General features: G+C 32.1%; 2 protein-coding genes across 3 annotated transcripts; one reads left to right on the top strand and one right to left on the bottom strand.

Annotated features, from left to right (window-relative positions):
* Positions 1-5,175: 5,175 nt before the first annotated feature.
* Positions 5,176-18,418, top strand: LOC148238089 (nuclear RNA export factor 2-like). Of its 2 annotated transcripts, XM_088181781.1 has the most exons (10): positions 5,176-5,232; positions 5,375-5,649; positions 5,715-5,970; positions 7,292-7,409; positions 7,477-7,690; positions 7,990-8,179; positions 8,238-8,389; positions 8,459-8,653; positions 18,097-18,212; positions 18,295-18,418. In XM_088181781.1, the coding sequence occupies exons 2-10, from the start codon at positions 5,446-5,448 to the stop codon at positions 18,368-18,370; spliced, it is 1,521 nt and encodes a 506-aa protein (XP_088037907.1). In that variant the 5' UTR covers positions 5,176-5,232; positions 5,375-5,445; the 3' UTR covers positions 18,371-18,418. The 2 variants fall into 2 exon arrangements, with proteins under 2 accessions (XP_088037907.1, XP_088037906.1); XM_088181780.1 differs by having other exon boundaries at positions 5,176-5,649.
* smid (nuclear valosin-containing protein-like smid) lies at positions 12,347-15,444 on the bottom strand. Its single transcript, XM_088181779.1, has one exon. It carries the CDS (start codon positions 15,391-15,393, stop codon positions 12,817-12,819), a length of 2,577 nt encoding a protein of 858 aa, XP_088037905.1. The 5' UTR covers positions 15,394-15,444; the 3' UTR covers positions 12,347-12,816.
* Positions 18,419-19,220: the final 802 nt, after the last annotated feature.

Genomic DNA, 19,220 nt, shown 5'->3' with positions numbered 1-19,220 from the left:
CATAAAAAATAAGGTTATTTTTTATAAGCATATCATATTGCTATAATAATTGTATCAATTTTTTTGTTGTTGATGGTGATACTTACTTTTTTTAATTAAACAATAACATTGAATTTAACCAACACAGTGTCCTAATGTTTTGTTTTATATTTTTTTTTTTATTTTAGGCATGTGAATTCACAAAATATATGAATAATTTTTGTATCTATCAATTTAACACTAATATTTTAAATACATATTTATTTAATAAATTTTCATTGAAATTAAAATATCGGTATGATGAAAGACCATAAAAAATAAGGTTATTTTTTATAAGCATATCATATTGCTATAATAATTGTATCAATTTTTTCGTTGTTGATGGTGATACTTACTTTTTTTAATTAAACAATAACATTGAATTTTTTCTTAATTCATAATAACTTTTGTAATCTCGATAATATTTTAGTACTAGCGTTCATTGTTGGCTTAATTTACATACTGGATTTTATATAAATGCATGTTTATAATATAAAATGACTTCTTAATGAAATGTTAATTTATATATGGACATAATAAAACTGGAATGTAATTCATTATGACCATAAAATAAATTCTATTCTAGCATAGTAACGCGATATGATTAAAACAGGTAAAAGTCATTATAAATAGTAATTATTTGCTAATATAAATAGTGGAAAGTGAACGCAAAGAAACGAGTACAATAAACTTTTGGATCTTGATAGCAGAAAAAGTGGGCTAATAGTAATATAATTTTATTTTGGTTTGACATAATATTACTTGTTATCATAATAATAATATTTACAAATAAGCACTTACTTGTATTACATTATCTAACACGGTTTTTATAAAAAAATGTTATAAATAATATATTGTATATACAATATATTATCATTTTAATAAAAAGATTGTTTTTATTTGATTTTGTGCAACATTTGAGATCGCCACTTACAGTTTGTATATATTATTTATATGTAAAATGTTCTATTGGTGTGTCTGTAGCTTTCAGGCTTTTATGAAGCGAGTTAAGCTCTGGACGTCGATATGGACAGACGATGCGAAGAGAGAAGCGGCGGCTTCTGCGATGTTGGAAAGTTAAATCGGCCATATCTTGGTTGAAGTTTGTACAAGTTTTCTCCAACTTAGTTGGTCTCCAACTCAATAAAAGTTTGCCTCTAACTCAATAATAACTTACATGCTAATTGATCTGTAATCTACTTGTAAAGATTTTTTTAAATTATGAACAATATAGAAGGTATGAAGTACAATTAAAGTCGAGAGAAAATTTCATAGAACCATTGACAAAGCTATTCATGAACATGGTCGGGTTTTCCTAAAACAGGTAATTGCTTTGAGCTTTAGAATTAATTATTAATATGTAGAAAATTCTGATTTAAATAAGATAATGTATTGCTGATAGGTTTTGTATAACTTTTGATTTAAAAAAAACATATTTGCTATATTATATTATAAAGAGAAGAGATACCGATATATTTTTATAAAAATCTCTGAAGTTTTCGCTACACAGCATATACAATTAAAATTTTATTGTGGTAAAATATTTATTTATAATTAAAAACTCGAAATCATTGAATATTGGCACATGAAAATTATTTATTCGGCAGTCTTACTTCTGATGGCCTACCTTGAATATTTTTGAATAACGTCTTGCCTACCCCTGAAAAATTATCAGCTATGTAAAAAAACCTTATTTTCTCTTTGCTATATCCAGTTAAAAATCTTACAATAATTTACATACAATAAAAGCATATTAGTGTATTTTTTATGAAAAATTATTTATTTTTTTATAGTCTTTTCTGCTCAAAAACCAACAGTTTACACACAATTATCGGCTTTTCAATGCGAGACTTGGCAATTAACCTCATTTGACCTTATATCACGGTAATAGTCTTAAGATCGTCTTTACTCTACTTGACACACTCCATTTTTACATATGAACGGGTTATACATACCCACATTTAGTAGCAACAAAAATAATTTCCTAAATTAAAAAAATGTCTAATTACAAATTAACGATGAATCTTTGAATATTACATATTCAAGAAAATAGTTTAGGTACTTTCATATATATCTTATTGATACATTATTATTTTTCTTTTGGCAAATTTGATTTTGCTGTCTATTCGCGCAACCACTTTTATATTATTTCCAAGTTAAAAATGTTGAAAAGATATGGAGTGATGATGCATTAATGTTGTATATATGAGATAAGGATGTAAATGTTTCATAAAAATGTATGATAGTTTCTGATTAAAGTATTAAATACAATAGTTATTTTACGTTTTCTAACTTACCTGCTTTAGTATTCATACGTCACCTTCTTTTAACTATTTATGTCTTTAATTAATCAAAAATTAAGCACTATCTGCTAATTCAAGAGAAGTGAACGAGCGAATAAATAGTATATTATTGTAAATCTTCGTTGCAACATAACAGTCCTTAGCCCAATGCGTTACAATGGGGTAAACACAACAAATATTAAGTAAATAGTGAGACACAACTCATTCATAAAATCGTTTTGTCTTTTCAATATATTATTTTTTTATTAGTTTAACTCTTGATCTGATTTTGCATGGTTCACATTAATATTTTGATTATTCTATTTTCATTTATTCTCTCTGTCAAACTCTACGCCTTTTGACGAGTTCCTCTAATACGAGTTTATACCGGATCCTGTAAAGCCAATTCTCCTTGATTGATTTTACTCCATAGTCACTAGTTAATAGCGAATTTTTGGAGTTGTTGTGGTGGGATTCAATTGACTGATTTGTTGTTTCGGTACTAAACTATATTTAGATTAACATATTCGTTACTATTTATATACATTATATTAAACAAACTTAGTGGTATAAGTCGTTGACTAATACCAAAAAGAGTCGGGTAGGCGAATCCCATATGAAATCTAGTATTTTTTAATTTTGATCGTATCTGGGAGATCTGAATTTGTAATTTTTATATACTTTTAATTCCGATTAATCAAATGTTGCTATATTTATTTTTAATACAAAAAAGAGTATTTATTTTTAATATATATTATGATTTTTTATTTGTGTTTGTCTGAAGCCCATATTTAGATACTCACTTGCAAGAAATATTACATAACACCTGATTTAACTACACAAATAATTTGGAACACAGGATTTGTTATTTAACAAAATCCTATATATAGGCTATAATTGTAACTGCAGCGTTAGGATCTCTCATTGTCATTATTTAAGTGACTCTGGTTAACCTTTCTAGTATGCTTAATTGTCATACGTTAATTCAAACCTACGTAAAATAATAGAAAATATTAACTCTAATAATTATTTTTGTCGATAACTACAATAATCCATCTTAGACCATAAAATAAATATTATCTAAAATAATAATTGTAGCAAATGTTTAAAGCTTCAATGATTGTGATATTATCTTATTTTTAAAGTATAGTATATAATAATAATTGTAATAACTAGTCTAATAATAAGAGCAAAAACTTTAATCTTAAAGGAAAACGTGTTTGAAAAATCTCGTTCGACCGCCAGCCGCCAGGAATGTCAATGAATTTGAGCCACACTCGTGGATCTTGAATCGTCACTTAGAGTACAGAGGCCTATTCATCGGCCCGATACCATGACCTTTACTTTTAATTTGTTGAATCTCCATTATTATCAGGTCATATATATATTCAATGTTTATTTATTTATTAAATCTTTCGTTGTAAACTGACATGCGTAAGCCTAATGCGTTACAATGGGCAAATCTGTAGCAACTGAGAAATAAATCAGACACTGCAGCTGAGCCGGTTTTTTTTAATAATAGCGCATTTTTATAAATAAAAATTCGAATGCCGCTGCCGGGGCTCGAACCCGCCACCTCAGAGTTACTAGTCCGAGACGTTACGGACTATGTTATTCCGTCCTTAATACCCATCCTAGCAGGTCAGCAGAGCAACGGGCTTCTATTTGGTAAGTTTTTTTTATTGGAAGGTTGGCCCCCACCACAAAAGACAACAGTTTCGCCTTTGGCTGATCCTTTCAGCGCTCCCAGACACTATAGATTTCAGAGTGGTACCCATAGACAGTTGCCATTCTTAGAAGTTCAGCCAAGAATTCGTGCCACTTCATCCTCCAGTGCACAGACGACATCATGGCGCGTCTCACTAACCACGGCGAAGACACCGCATAGTCAAGGATCAAAATATAATAATTAAATCATTAAAAATCGGTCCGGATAAGATTACCATAATAAGGTAGATTTTGTCAATGAAATTGTAAAAAAATAGGTATTTTATTATAATTTTATTAAATATCTATAATATAATATCGTTGACCTTATTACTAAACAGCTGTTATTTTGTAAAATGATATTGGAGCAAGCTGGCCGATAAGCATAATCGAAACATTTATAAGCTCAATTTTTTATAAAAGTTTTATAAAAATTCGATTAAAACTACATACATAGATATAATTTATAGACACACATACATCTGTAAATTCATGTATGTATATGGGTGGAAAATATTTTTTTTTAAAACCGCTAATATCTAAATCTTGTCATCTGGACAATGTCCAAACTTTATTACTTTGGATAATATCCAAAGCAATAAAGTCGGAGCATTGTCCAGGGGATTTGTCAATTTGAGAACCTAGCCCTCTGTCACACTAAGTATATATGGCCAATATTATTTAGGTTGTACATAAGTTTCTCAAAATTCAGTTTGAATATACTTTGACCAATACTCTTATATTAAAAGTCTGTAGTAATATCGATAAAAATAGCTATCATCTGTTTAAAATAGTATATTAATATTAAAGTGCAGACAAACTATGACGCAATATGCGAGATGCGACGTCTGTCTGTACTTCTTCTTTCGCTTATTTTCCCCTGAGAGTTGAGTTGAATTAGTTTGTATTTTAGACTTTATTTATGAAAGTTTTAATTTGGGTTTGGTTAATTTGTGTATGTTATGTTGGCTATGAGTGATGTATGTAAATATACTGATTATCACAAAAATACCTTTAGATTTTTCTTAAATATAAAATTGATTTAATGATTATTTATTTTTATTAAAAAAATATTTTTATTTACCCGTATTATATTTATTTTAGTTAAGTAACATTTTATTTTTGTGTATTTTTAATGCCCATGTTATTTGTCGTTTTGGCCAAAACTGTCAAAGCGGGCAAGCGTGCCTGCCCGTTTGACGTTTACTATATGAAACAACTTAAGGTATAATTGCATCTAAATGTTAATATATAAACTTTGATTTTTGGAACCAATATTTTTCGCGGACTTATATTTAATCATACTTAAACACATACAATGCAATACAATAACAAATATGACGAATTTGACCTGAGTTCTAATCCAGATGCTAGTGGTAATAGAAACATAATAGTAGTATCATCTGATGACGAGGATTTAGATAACAAAAAAGCTACTATGAAAAGAACGGTGTACGATGACGATTTGACACACAAGCCTGCAAGTGTGTATACCATAATGGTTAAAGACACATTAAACATTGTTCAAGAATATGAACAAATGGGGCCAAAAAACTTGAATAGAAAAAGCATACTTGCTGCAATTCTGGATACGATCCTACAATGGGTTTCGCCATACAAGTTCATCCCATATTCTGTTGAAGTAAGCAATTTCTTGAATTTATTTAACTTTCCTGAACTAAATTTAATTTTTATTGTTTTTTACAGTTTTCCAAATTTCGCAATATACAATTTTGCGTTTTAGATTGCGACAGAGCTGTGTCTTATATTTTAAGCACTAACAACGGTAAACAACGCTTAAAAGACTTGCCACTTAGTTGCAAGTCGAGATTAATACTCGGAGTATCGAATAATCAGTTTGTCAAATCATTGGATATTTCAAAAGCTCTACAGAAGAAAATAAAGAACTGCTTCAGCACCAAGAGCAATGATTTGGATCTATCTAACTTTGATCTGGATCACGGTAATTATAATATTTATTTTTTTATAAATAAATAATCAAATTAGGTTTGGGTTTGAACAGAAAATTAACAAAAACCCTCAGGATGCATTACAAAATAGACCGCACGCTAAAGTGGCACCGAAATATCTATCACCCCTTTCATTTCTACAGTAAATAAAAAATTATCATCATAAGGAATAGATAGATCATCTAATTTAATTTTTTTAAATTGTTTGTTTCTGTAGACAAATTTCTTACTTTTAGAAAAAAATATTTTCGCATATGGTGTCTCATTTGCTGCGAAGCTTTGTTTACTCGATCAACTTCTTGCTATATTTAATTCCATGCAGATAGTGTACACAAAAAATTTCATGTATTTGCTTCAATAGGACTTTAATTTCGACACAGATTATTCATTTTCTAAATCCAATTACATGTTATATACTAATGATATTATTTGATCCAATTCCTTGATGGCATTTGCTCTTGATGCGTAACATTTGTCTGTATGACATTTCAAATTTGTTTTCAATACAGACATCAGTTTATCCCATCTAGTCATCAAATTCACAAAAAAATGTATAGATTCTCTGAACAATTCTATAAAACGCAATCATACTAGCATTTGAAGAAGCAGTATTTTTACAAACAAAATTAAGGCTACAAGCCACACAGCGAACATACATAGATTGTTAATTTTCTGATTAATTACAGCTTGTACACAAATATAAACCCCAGTCTTTGACTTTTTTTTTTCATTGACCTCTGATTTTTTTAAATATCTATTCCATTTTTTTCTAATTTATCGATAACTTCATTAGCTAAACCACTACCTTGGTTTTCTTTAGTCGTTATGAAATCTATAAAGCTTTCTTCAATTGTAATACACTTGTCATTAATAACTACATATCGAATAATTTGGCACATTAGTTTTTTGGTGCGATACATCAGGTGTACAGTCAAGCATTAAAGAAAAATATTTCGATTTTTGAATTCTAGAAATAATTTCCTTACGAACATGATTATCTAAAGAGTGAGAGAAATTCATCTTGAATTTTGTTAGAAAAATAAGAAACAGATTATGATTAGTGAAGTGTTTCACAATCGTCGTATTGTATCCCCTTATTAATTCTATTAGATTTATAAAATCCTGAGTTACGGTTACTCTGAGAGGTAAATTATTTTCGGTACAAAATAAAATCACATCTAACACAATACGTAAAATATTTCACCAATTTTATTTTTTCTCCTCCTTGCTTTTTGCAACGAATCGTCTATAAAATCACCGGTTTTAAAAAAAAAAAAAAATTATTATTAAAATTATTATATTATATTTTTACAGCTGGGTTTTATATGCCTCTGTGGTATAAAGAAAATCAAAAGATTCTCTCGCTGGAAATAGAAGATACCCTACCTTCTTCGGTCATAGATTCCATAAATCTATCTAACAATGCCATCAGGTTGTACTTAATTAAATATGCTTTAAACTTTTTCTGCTGTATTTTTTAATATCTATTAAATTTTCAGAGATTTCAGGGGTTTTGATTTCAAAATTTTAGGATCGTTGAACGAATTGAATGTCACTCACAATCAGATCTACAATATCATAAATTTGACACCATTTGCCGGACTTCATACTAAATCTCTCTTACTGGAGTTTAACCCAATATGCCACAACTACATAAGAAAAGAAGAATACATAAAAGCAGCTAAACAAATTTTTCCTACGTTATTAAAATTGGTTTGACGTTTTACTATTTTAATTTTCTTAATAACTAGCTTTCATACCTGGATTCGTCTTAGTTTTGTTCTTAGTTATATCGTATCATTCAATGTTTTTGGTTTGGTTAGGTTTGCAATCTCTTTTTCTGAATTAGTATTATATTGATGTAACTAATGATTATCCAATTACCAAATTACATCATTTAAAAAAATTGCATTGACAATATTGCTCGAGATATTAGAGACAAATATAATTTTAATAAAAAAATTGACTCAGTGCCAAATTACTCACCATTGATTATTCTATCATATTTTTAGGATGGTCACTTCATTACAGAAGACTCTTTACCGATAACTGTGAAAAATTATTCAGTAGACAAAAATAGCATACCTATTGTTGGAAAATTCTTAGAAATATTCTACACCTACTTTGATTCAGATGATCGCAGTCCAATGATGGATATGTATGCTAAAGACGCTATATTCTCCATAAGCTGTTCGAAAACTGGTATGTACATTGAAGGCTTGACCAAACAATACATTTATTATCTTTAATAACTTAATAGAGGCGATCTTCAATAAAAGAGCGAGAAACTTATTAAACAAGAATAACTCCAACATATTCTCTGGACCTAGAAGCATCACAGGTTGTCTTTGTTGGATTCCGTCGACGGAACACGATCCTTTATCTTTCTGCGTGGACGTCGTCCAGTATTCAGTATGTATACTACTGTCTCTTTATTTATGTTTTTATTAACTAAAATGGATCAAATTATTAATTTTTCAGTCCGTACATATTATTTTGACCATTAGCGGCTATTTTAAATTCCCGTCCCATCAAGTGACGCAAAACGAACCAATTTTGGAATTCATGCGAAGCTTCATACTGGTTATGGAAGAAGACGAGTACAAAATTGTCAACGATATGTTTCACGTGAATTCGAAGATAACGCCGCCTCAGGATGCTTTCAGATTGACTGTGGTATGTATAAAATATATTCAGTTCTCGTTGAATCGATAGTTAAAGTTAATCAAAGTTTTGATGAATGTTGAAAATTAGGTATCATTTTTTTTGTTAGTAATTCTGATAAGGTATGCCGACTAAAAAGATTCTGTTAAATCTATTGAACTTATTAAGTTAATTATTAACTACCAATACAAACAATTATTTTATTTCTATTCTGTCCATCTTCATAAGCTGTTGAGTTGTACAATTCAATTGTATTGAAGATAAAGAATCAAACTAAACGAAGAATGTCTATTTTACATATAATGCATTCTAATAGATTCTCAATATACATATACAAAGGATTCTCCAATATACATGACAATAGATTTCAATATATATTTCTTAGATGTTGATGCTTTCTAACAACGCTTACGCCTACAATTATACAATTTGATAAAAAAAAATAATAATTTTAGATGTAAATTTAATATCTAATCTTATTATTTAAGATGATTTCTTCTTCCTTCTGTCAACAGTATCAAAGTTGAACGGTCATGCAAATATCGACACGTAAATCGAAGTGTTAAAAATAAAAAAATTATTGTAGAAGTTACAAAGTTTGATATTTGTAGTTTCAAAAATGAGTACAAGAATTTCATACCATCATTTTATCATAATCTGTATCGTTTTTATTTTTAATATGTAAATTTGGTGAATCAAAATATAAATTTACTTTTTCTTTTATTGGTACACGATTTACAGTTTGACATTTACTGATTTTACTATTGTAAATATAAAAAGCAATCATTACAAAACTGTATTTTAAATTTGACGTAAAAACGTTAACTAATTAAAAAGTTATGATGGATTTATAAGCCTCGCCCATTGAGTTAAGTTCGCTGGTAAATTGTTATCCCTTCATAGATTATATTTTTAGTCAATAAACGAATTGGTAATTTTCGGTTTTCAACATAAATATCGCGCATCTTTCTGTAAGTCCTATGGTTGTAATGCAGTGCCTTCCACAAGAACCTTCTTGGATCTAAAGTAACCTGAGGGTCCATTTTTTCTTGATATTCTTTACAAAACTTCTCGAGACGCAAACTGCCTTTTCAATATTATATTGAGTAATAGCATTCAAAAGCCCTGATATTTGTCCAACTTTCTTCGGCGACATATCAGGCACATAAAAGGCTAATTTATTACAATTATGTTTTAAAAAAGTACACAAATGCAATATAGATGCGGTTTCTGTAACATTTGATGGTTATTCTGTTAACTTTTCTATGATTGAAAATTTGGACTATAAATTACAATATAATGAACTTAATAATACTTTTCCGCATCCATGCACTCAGAAACTCGTAGCAGTTTTTTTAGATCGGTGTCACATGCTTAAAATAATTAGGAATTCGTTGGAATCCAAAAAAATATTTAGGGATAGTTTGGGTAATAATATTGAATGGAATTTTATACAGGCGGCCCTCGACTTTTGCTCATAATTGGTTCCTGAAAATGTGTGCGAATGTTGAATGTACGAAAGTCGAGGGAAGTAAAAAAAAATGAAATTGTGTGTATTTTAAAATATTTATTTATCAAGTAAATATAAGATGTTTAAGAGGCGTTTAAGTGGGATTTGCGGGTGTTTCTTTTGAAAAGTTATCAAGAGTTAACTGTTTTCCACTATTCCTATTCTTTTCTTCGTAAGTATTTTATAACATGCTATGTTTTTATTGATTGCCGTACGCACTTGAAATATGCGTTCTCCATTGGGATCACAATCTTTCATAATATTTAAAAATTTGTCAAGGTGCGTGAAGGCTTCATTCATATTTTTCATTGTTAAAGAGTTTTCTAAAATAAACCTGTCTCATCTACATTAAATATTTGGCTAGAGGAATATTCTACATCTTCAATAATTTTAGATAATTAGGAAATAAATTCTTTTGCAGCATCTTTATCCGCATCAGCCGATTATCTAGTAAATTTAATATTATGAAAAGAATACCTCATTTTAAAATTGTAAAACCAACCGTTACTTGCTTGAAAAACCGTGTTAAAATATTTTTTTAATCTATCCTTCCAACCTTTGTACAAACTAAGAGCTTTTGCTTGAATAATTGAAATACTCAAAGGGACATCTTTTTGATGCTGGTCATCGATCTACGATGACAAAGATTTTCCATTTCATCTATGTTTTTTTGGAAACATATCATTAAAGATTGTGGAAATATATCTATATTTTCCACAATTTTAAACGTATTCTATAATTATATTTTTATTTTGCAAAATTGAACATATCGTAGACCTGTTTGTATCATACGAACGTCAGATGAAGCAAAAGATTCACCACTAGCAAAACGTTTTTAAAAAAAAAAAAAAAAATTTAAAAAAAATGTTTTTTTTTTTAATGTGCGAAATAGCGAATTGTGCGAAAGTCGAGGGCCGCCTGTAATGCAACTTCATCAAATACAGGAAAAAGAAAACTTGCACTTCGCTAACAAATTATCGCAAAAACACATTCACTTTCACAACCAAAAAATGAAAGTGAAGTAAGCTACTCAACTTCTTAGGAATTGTGTAGCAGATGCATTAGAATTTAAAACAAATGTCTGTAATGATATAATAATAATTGGTGATAAAAGTAAATTAATAAAGAAAAATATAAATTAATAAATTACAAATGTGGCAGCCCTATTCGTTTGTCAATCGTCACAAGGTCATTTTGTCCATCGGCGATCCAGAATACGCTACAATTTTTAATATGCATCACTGCCTCTATTTATTTCTATATCTATGGCCTCGCCACATTGCTGCATTTTTAGGAATAATGCCCGGTACGCAGGGCCAGCGTGAAATTTGCGGGGCCTGAAAAAATGACATCAATACCATTTTATAACTGTACAATTTATTTATATTACATTTTATACATACATTTTTGGGCTATTTTCTAATCATTATTTGACATACATTACATTTTTACATATGTATGTACATTATCACACAAAAAATATTTCTGTACAATGACTTACGATAAATAAAAACTTGACATGAAATAAAACAATTAAAATTTAAATTTTCAGTAGAATATGAGATATCTTCCGCTTTATGCAAGGCACTCAAAATAAAAAAAACTAATGTAAATATAGTTATAAACTCCTTTACAAAATATTGAATATTTACAAAAAAAAATGTTGATTTAACCCGCCAATAAAGTTTATTTTTTTTTTTAAATAAATTTAAAATGTTTTTTAATTTAAATTTTTTTTTTAAATTTCAATTTATAATTTTTTTTAAAATAAATTTAAAATGTACGTACTGGATTATGCTTCACTAATGTTTCGAACACCCTCTGAAGTTTCCTCGATTTTCACTGACGCTCCTCTGAAGATAGATAGACTGAATGTTGACGAAAGACCGATTTTATTTGATAAGAAATGTAGATTCTGATAAATTTTGTCATACAATAAAGCGCATTGGTTATTTTGTACTAAGTTCGCTAAGTGCATGTGGGTAGTAGACATTTTCAGTTGTAGTAGGTAATGGGGAATTTCCAGCTGTAATGACGAAACCTTTCTTCGTTTCACATCATTCAACCGCCTGAAGCGACCTAAGAAGTTGTGAACTGCGGTGCTTGGTTCCTGAAACCCCCTTTGCGCCGGCCTGCTGGTATGTAATGTGTTAAAGGGTTGTGTTAGTTAAGCGTATGATAGATTAAAAGTAAAATAATTTTAAATGTTTATTCAAATAAAAAATTATAGTTGGATTCTTACAGATAATGTTTTGAAATAAATTTATCCGAGAATGCATTATCGTCTTTCATGATTCACTTTTGCATTTGTACATTTTTATTTTTATTTACATAAAAATAAAATAATGCCAAATTGAATATATATTATAATGACTTGTGTCGTTTATATATAACAATGTCTTGATTTGCATTATAAAAATATATAAAATTTATATTGATTCCAAATATTTAGGATCAACTGAATCTCTCACTTGAAATCCCATGATACAACGAAAAATTTGATGCAGTATAACATACAATACATCTAAACGCTATAAAACAAACACTCCTAATTATGATCAATATCTTTGCCTTAATTCTAAGTTTAGTTTCATAGCATTACACATCACACGAAAGTTTGCGACTCATCGACATGAGGCACTTTTTCATAGTAATTATTTAAGATTTAAACCGTGTCCATGGATTCCGCAATATCCATCTCGACGTCCGGTTTCTCTTCTCCGGCGGACGAATACTTTAATCTGAGCTTCTCGTAATGTTGCATCTCTTTCGAAGAAATGGAGGGTCGCATCTTCGCGAGGGCAGTTTGGAAGTGACTCGCCATCACTGCAATCTGTCCGTCCAGCGCTCCGTTGCTCGTGATAAAATCTGTGAGCGCCTCTGTGGCCGCTTGCCTGACTAAACCGGCCAAATCTGCTCCAGTGTAACCCTCGGTAGTCTTAGCTATGATTTCTAAATCGACGTCCGGTCCCAATTGAGGCTTCGTGCCCTTCTTCGTTATCGTTCTTAAAATATCAACCCTATCTTCTAATAACGGCATGCCTACGAACAAGACGCGGTCTAATCTACCGGGTCGCAGCACAGCTGGATCGATGATATCGGGTCTATTTGTAGCCGCCAATACGAACACTCCTTCTCTGCCTTCTATTCCGTCCATCTCCGTTAATAGTTGATTCACGACTCTAGTGGCGCCACTTATGTCGTTGTTCAATCGTTTCGGACATAAAGAATCAAACTCGTCGAAGAATATGACACAAGGCGCCGAATTACGCGCTCTAGAGAAGCACGTTCTAACGGCGCGCTCGCTCTCTCCGACATACATATTCAGCAATTCGGGTCCTTTGACTGAGATGAAGTTGATTCCGGCTTCGTTAGCCACGGCTTTGGCTAGAAGCGTCTTACCGCAACCGGGCGGTCCGCATAATAATACGCCACTCGGTACGTTGAGGCCTAGGATTTCCAATTGAGCGGGATATTTGATCGGCGCTAGGACGGCCAATTGTAGATCTCTCCTGACGTCGGCTAAAGATCCGACGTCATCCCATGTCGTATCCGGGACTGTTACGATTCCTTCCCTTATGGCACACGGCTTCGTGGTCTTCAAAGCGATCAACATATCTTCTTGTATGATCTTCATATCGAGCAACTGTTGATCGGTGAACGGATGATCGTCATCTAGATATCTCTGTAGATCGTCTAATGCGGTACTGGCTTTATTCGGTGGCGGCGGCGGTTTATCGTCTACGATTAGCGGTATAGAATCATTTTGATCTTCAGTCGTAGTGTCTTCTACGTTGATCGATTCGTTGGAATCGATTGTTTTTTCGTCTTTGTTTTCGGTTTCTTCTCCGTTGATTTGTGACACGTCTCCGTTTTCTTTAATCGGCGCGGGTTTAATAGCTTCAGCTTCGACGATCTGTGATTCTTTTATTTTTTTAAAGACTCGTTTGACGGCAATTGTGCAAGATTTATTTATGAGGGCTTGTAAATCGGCGCCGACAAATCCCGGCGTTAATTGAGCTATCAGATCTAAGTCTATATCCGGACTTAAATTTAGTTTTTTGCATAGGATTTTCAAGATATCCTTTCTGGCCATTAACGTTGGTATGCCTAAAGCAATCTCTTGCTCTAATCGCCCGGCTCTTCTCAAACTCGGATCTAATGCATCGGGATTGTTCGTAGCCGCTAATAGCAGGACTCGATCGTCCAAACTATCGATGCTCGATAATAATTGTGCGACCATTCGCTTCTCCATGTCTTTTTGCGCGTTCAATCTATTACCGCAGATTGAATCGATCTCGTCTAAGAATAGAATACAGGGGGCTAAAGCAGACGCAGCTTCGAAAGCTTCTCTGATTAATTTCTCGGATTCGCCCGATACGCCACCGACTAGTTCGGTGGCTGGATTCGCCATTATGGGTAATTGCAATCGTCCGGCTATGGCGTTGGCTAGTAGCGTTTTACCGGTTCCGGGCGGTCCGTGTAATAGAGCGCCTCTCGGAGCTTTGATGCCTAATTTGGTATACACTTCGGGATGTTTCATGTGTAGGACTAAATCACAGATTTGTTCTTTGATGTGATCGATTCCGCCGATGTCTTCGAAACCGAATTTACTCGTGTGTTTGCCTCTGGTTTGTTCGTTTTCTTCCGGTTTCTTGGTCGTTTTCTTAATCGATTTGCGTTTTTTCGCTGCGGAATCGTCGGTTACTAAGATTTCTCGTACGATTTGCACGGGTTGCGGTGCGTATTCTTCTTCGGCGGACGATAGCTGCAGTCGTTGATCCAGTTTGAGCGATTTGGATTGCGTCTCTCGCTCCGAATTGTCGTCGGAGCTGATGTCGATCAGTTCACCGCTGTTCTTGTTACTCTCCTCCGGTGGTTGATCTTTTTTCTTATTGTTCTTTTTCTTGTCGTACATGTTGGTGAGTTGTTCGTTGAGGGCGTTGGAGTCGTCCAAGACTTCTAGGTCGTCCGAGTCGTCATCGTTGCTGGACGAGGACGACAGGTCGTGGCCGTGCAATCCGTAGTTCTGCAGGACGATGTTGTAGGCAGCCTCGACGCTCTTGTGGAACTGCTGCTCGTTGCATATTTTGTATTCGTTGTACCGTTTGCGCAGTGTGGTCGACATGTGCGCTATGTCCACGTACGACTTGTCCAGGTTGTCCGCGAGGTACTTCTTGACCCTGGGGACCAGTTGCGAGTTCTTGACGAGCGCTAGATTGCGCTTTCGGTTGAGATTCATGATGGACGCGAGACGGAACAACCGCCGCCACCAAACTGCACGCTGCCAACTGTCAAGCGCAAATAGTGTTACCAGTGTGAAAAATCGGCCATGTTTGTGACGCGAGCGTCGATATCGACGATGTGAACAAATTATTTGTTTAACCTTTTCTTTTCTATGATGTGTAACTAATACACATGGCATTAAATAATTTAAATATCTATATAAATATAATAAACATTAAGTTGGAAGTATTACGCATAGCATAAAATAATAATAAGCACTCATCGGGGATAAATTCATTAATTCTGGGATGCATATTTGTAAACGGGTGCAACAGTCGCTTACACATACGCATTGCATTTCACTCCCGCTCTTTGAGCAGCAAGAAAGAAAACTCAGTCGTGTAATGTACAGTAATACCCCGAAGCTATGCGATAACTGTGACCGACGCACTGTGGGGTATTTTACCGATCTAGGCCACCAAAATTATTTCTCTACTTTAGTTAATTCCATAAGTGCTCTTAGTCAAATACATTGGGTTGCAAAATTAATAGGGATACATATGATTTTTTTTCACTTTTATTATATTCATAAAAAAAATATATCTATGATTTCAGGAACAGTAATTATTATTTATTAATAATAACATTTAATTGGGAACATTTTAACACCATATTCCTTATTCATCTGCATTTATTTAATTATATTTAAATATTATCGCATAAAAAGTGAAAAATTTGTAATACATCTGCATTTATTTAATTATATTTAAATATTATCGCATAAAAAGTGAAAAATTTGTAATACCGCATTTTGCCCCAATTACGGCTTGTACACACATCTTGGCATACCCTCAATTCACATTTTTACACTTTGCCTTAGCTCAGGATAGTGATGCCACATTCGGATGAGGGTTTCAATGAGCTGCTGCTTGTTTATAATCACCCCCTTGGTCCTCCCTCTTCGTGTGCCTTCAATAGAATTCATGTCAGGAGAATTCCCTGGACATGGCAAAACCTGCACGTTTTTTCAGCCAGGAATGCAGTGACACTCCTGGTTTTATGGCAGGGTGCGGAGTCGTGCATGAACATATACTCATGTCCACCAGGGAACCATTCTCCGACTTGAGGCAAGAACCGTTTTTCCAGTACTTGTCTGTACTTGTCCTGCCTCATATCCCTTGCACATTGATGACTGAACACACCATGATTATGACAGGGTGTTTGACCGTCTCAACAAGGCAGTCCAAATAGAATTTATCCCCTGGGCGTCGTCGGACGAACGATGATTTGTTCACCAAAATTTGTAATGTAGACTTGTCAGAAAAGTACACATGAAAAAAGACAATAATCACAAAATTGGAATTGAAACAAACGCCGGCCCGGTGCTGGGTGAATCCATACGGCACGTGTAAAACCGGCCTTAGTGCTTAAAAATATATTACAGAAAAAATACAACATTTATTTTAATTTTTTTATGCAATATTTTATTTAAAAAAGTATGTAAAGTATTTCTTAAATTTTTAGCTTGAGAAAGAGGAATTCTATGGTTCCTGGTCTGAAACCATTCTTCTTACTTATCCAACGATTGTCTATTTGTATCTAGATGAGGCTCATCGTGAAACAACGTGGCTACCGTCTCTTAAAAGATTTTACTTTTTTGTTATGTACTGGTCGCATTCCTGTTATGACAGGATCTGAACCTAATAATAGTCTGCTTAATACATTAATATTACAAGATACTCTTGAGAACTTTCGGGCAAAATTTTGCCAATATAAATGGAAATGCTTACGAGCTTCAGCTGTATTTTAAATTTGATATTAACACGTTAACTAATTAAAAAGTTGTGACGGTTTAAAAGGTTTAGGTTCTAATTTTCGCAACTAAGCCTCGCCCCATTTTTAAGAATTATGGTATCCAATGTGTTAAAAAAAGAAAAAATCAGCATTCAATTTTACATGTATCATAAAGAGAAAGACCCGAGCTTCATATTATATCTAAAATCAATACTAAAAAGTTTTAAGAAATGTAACTAATAAACTCAAAATTAGAAAAAAAATACTCAAAAATAGTACATATTCAAAACGATATTTATTATGACAGCTATAGCAACAAAGAGCTGTGTAAGGTAGAAACATTTACCTGCTATGTCACAATCAGTGGTTTGCATTTTTAACCAAATCAATATCGGAAGATATTTGATAAGAACGTTTCAAATGTATCTTGTTGCCTTTAATATAATTTTTCTCCACTATTTTCCTTTTATTAATATAAGGTTTTGCTTATTTCAAGGTAAGCTCCCTTATGAAATAATTACGTCTACTTATGTTGAGAGGGATAAGAGTGCTGCTATTTACGGCATCTCTAAAAATAATATGAAAGATCATATTCTTATCGATCTTACACAAATATTCATTCGTGATTTTATTGCCAGTGTTGACCGTACCTTTTGATTAGTTATAGAATTAAATTATCTCTGTTTATTTTGTCTAAGCTTAACTTAGTACCAAGTGATGAAACTGAATTGTTAACAGCAAAATTGCTTTATTTTGCTGTGACACATATCATACAAATGTTGAAGTATTAGTTTTGCTGACAAAAACTCAGTAGACTTAAGTTTGATTAAAGAGAATGTATTGCATTAAGAGATTCATTCGCAAACTTTACTTATGAATATTGTTCACGTATTGCTTAAAACTACAGACAAGATTTATGTTTCAGAAAACGAGTAATAAACTAACTCTTTCGCCAGTTGGTGTATTGCCAGAATCGACGAAATCAAGCCTGGTGGATCTTTTAATTAACATCACCACACTTTCACCGTCTGAAGCTTATGAGTAACTATAACTTCATCATATCTATTATCTATGTCACATAAATTATATATAATATTATAAAATATTCCTTTTGTTGTTTTAGTTGCTTGGAGGAGTCCAAATGGAATTTTCAAACGGCAATCAAGAAAGCCATTGAGATATTTAAGAAAATGCCATAATTTTGTAACAAAACCATTACCGTTAATAAAGTACATTTTTGTGATACATGTGCTAGTTATTCTTTATTACTGATATTTAAGTAAATAATACGGGAAACTACATTTTCTCTGTGAACTGAGAATGTGCATGAAATAAATTATATACGTATTTTTTTTATTTAATGGCGTGAGCTTTCCGCTTGTTATACGAATGGAATGGAAAATTTGGCACCGTTGGCCGACTTTGTTGAAAAGCTTGTATTAAACCAGACTTTTCTTTATATGCATATTATGTATGTATATTTTTCATCTATGTAATACATACAAAAGAGAAGGAATATGGAAATTATATAATACAGAATATTAGTATAAATTTAATTATTCCAATATCAAAGTATGTTTTCTATTTATTTATATAATAAAATACATGCAAAAAGTATATAATTATTATAATATTAATTTATTAAAAATGGTTTCTGCAAATGTACACGAATACCTCAAGTCTAAATACTTTAAAGTCAAATAAAAAATATGCTCAAGGCCGTAACACTGTTTTAATGTACACGCAGATAATAATGTTGCTATCAATAGGGATTAGGGTATTGGGGCAAAAATCGACTTTCGTTACTACCAGTATTACAAAATAAAATACCGATAGTACTGAAAAAAAATTAGTCGACTAAACAACATTTAACGATACTAAACACATTATGACAATCAGGTATAATTGTAATTTATGAGTTTTACCTAAAAACTTTTTTCAATTTTATGATATACCCATCGTCTCCGTTTTATACCCTGTTTACAAGATCATTCAAAAATATGTTTTAATGGATTGGACCGTATAGTGTATAGTCAAACTTCGCCTCTC

This window comes from Plectrocnemia conspersa, unplaced genomic scaffold (genome assembly GCF_051122295.1).
Source record: "Plectrocnemia conspersa isolate PC_06_02 unplaced genomic scaffold, ASM5112229v1 ptg000002l, whole genome shotgun sequence".
In the NCBI taxonomy this organism is placed as follows: Eukaryota; Metazoa; Arthropoda; class Insecta; order Trichoptera; family Polycentropodidae; genus Plectrocnemia; species Plectrocnemia conspersa.
Note: the sequence above shows the minus strand (reverse complement) of the source record. Positions and strands in the feature narration are given on the sequence as shown.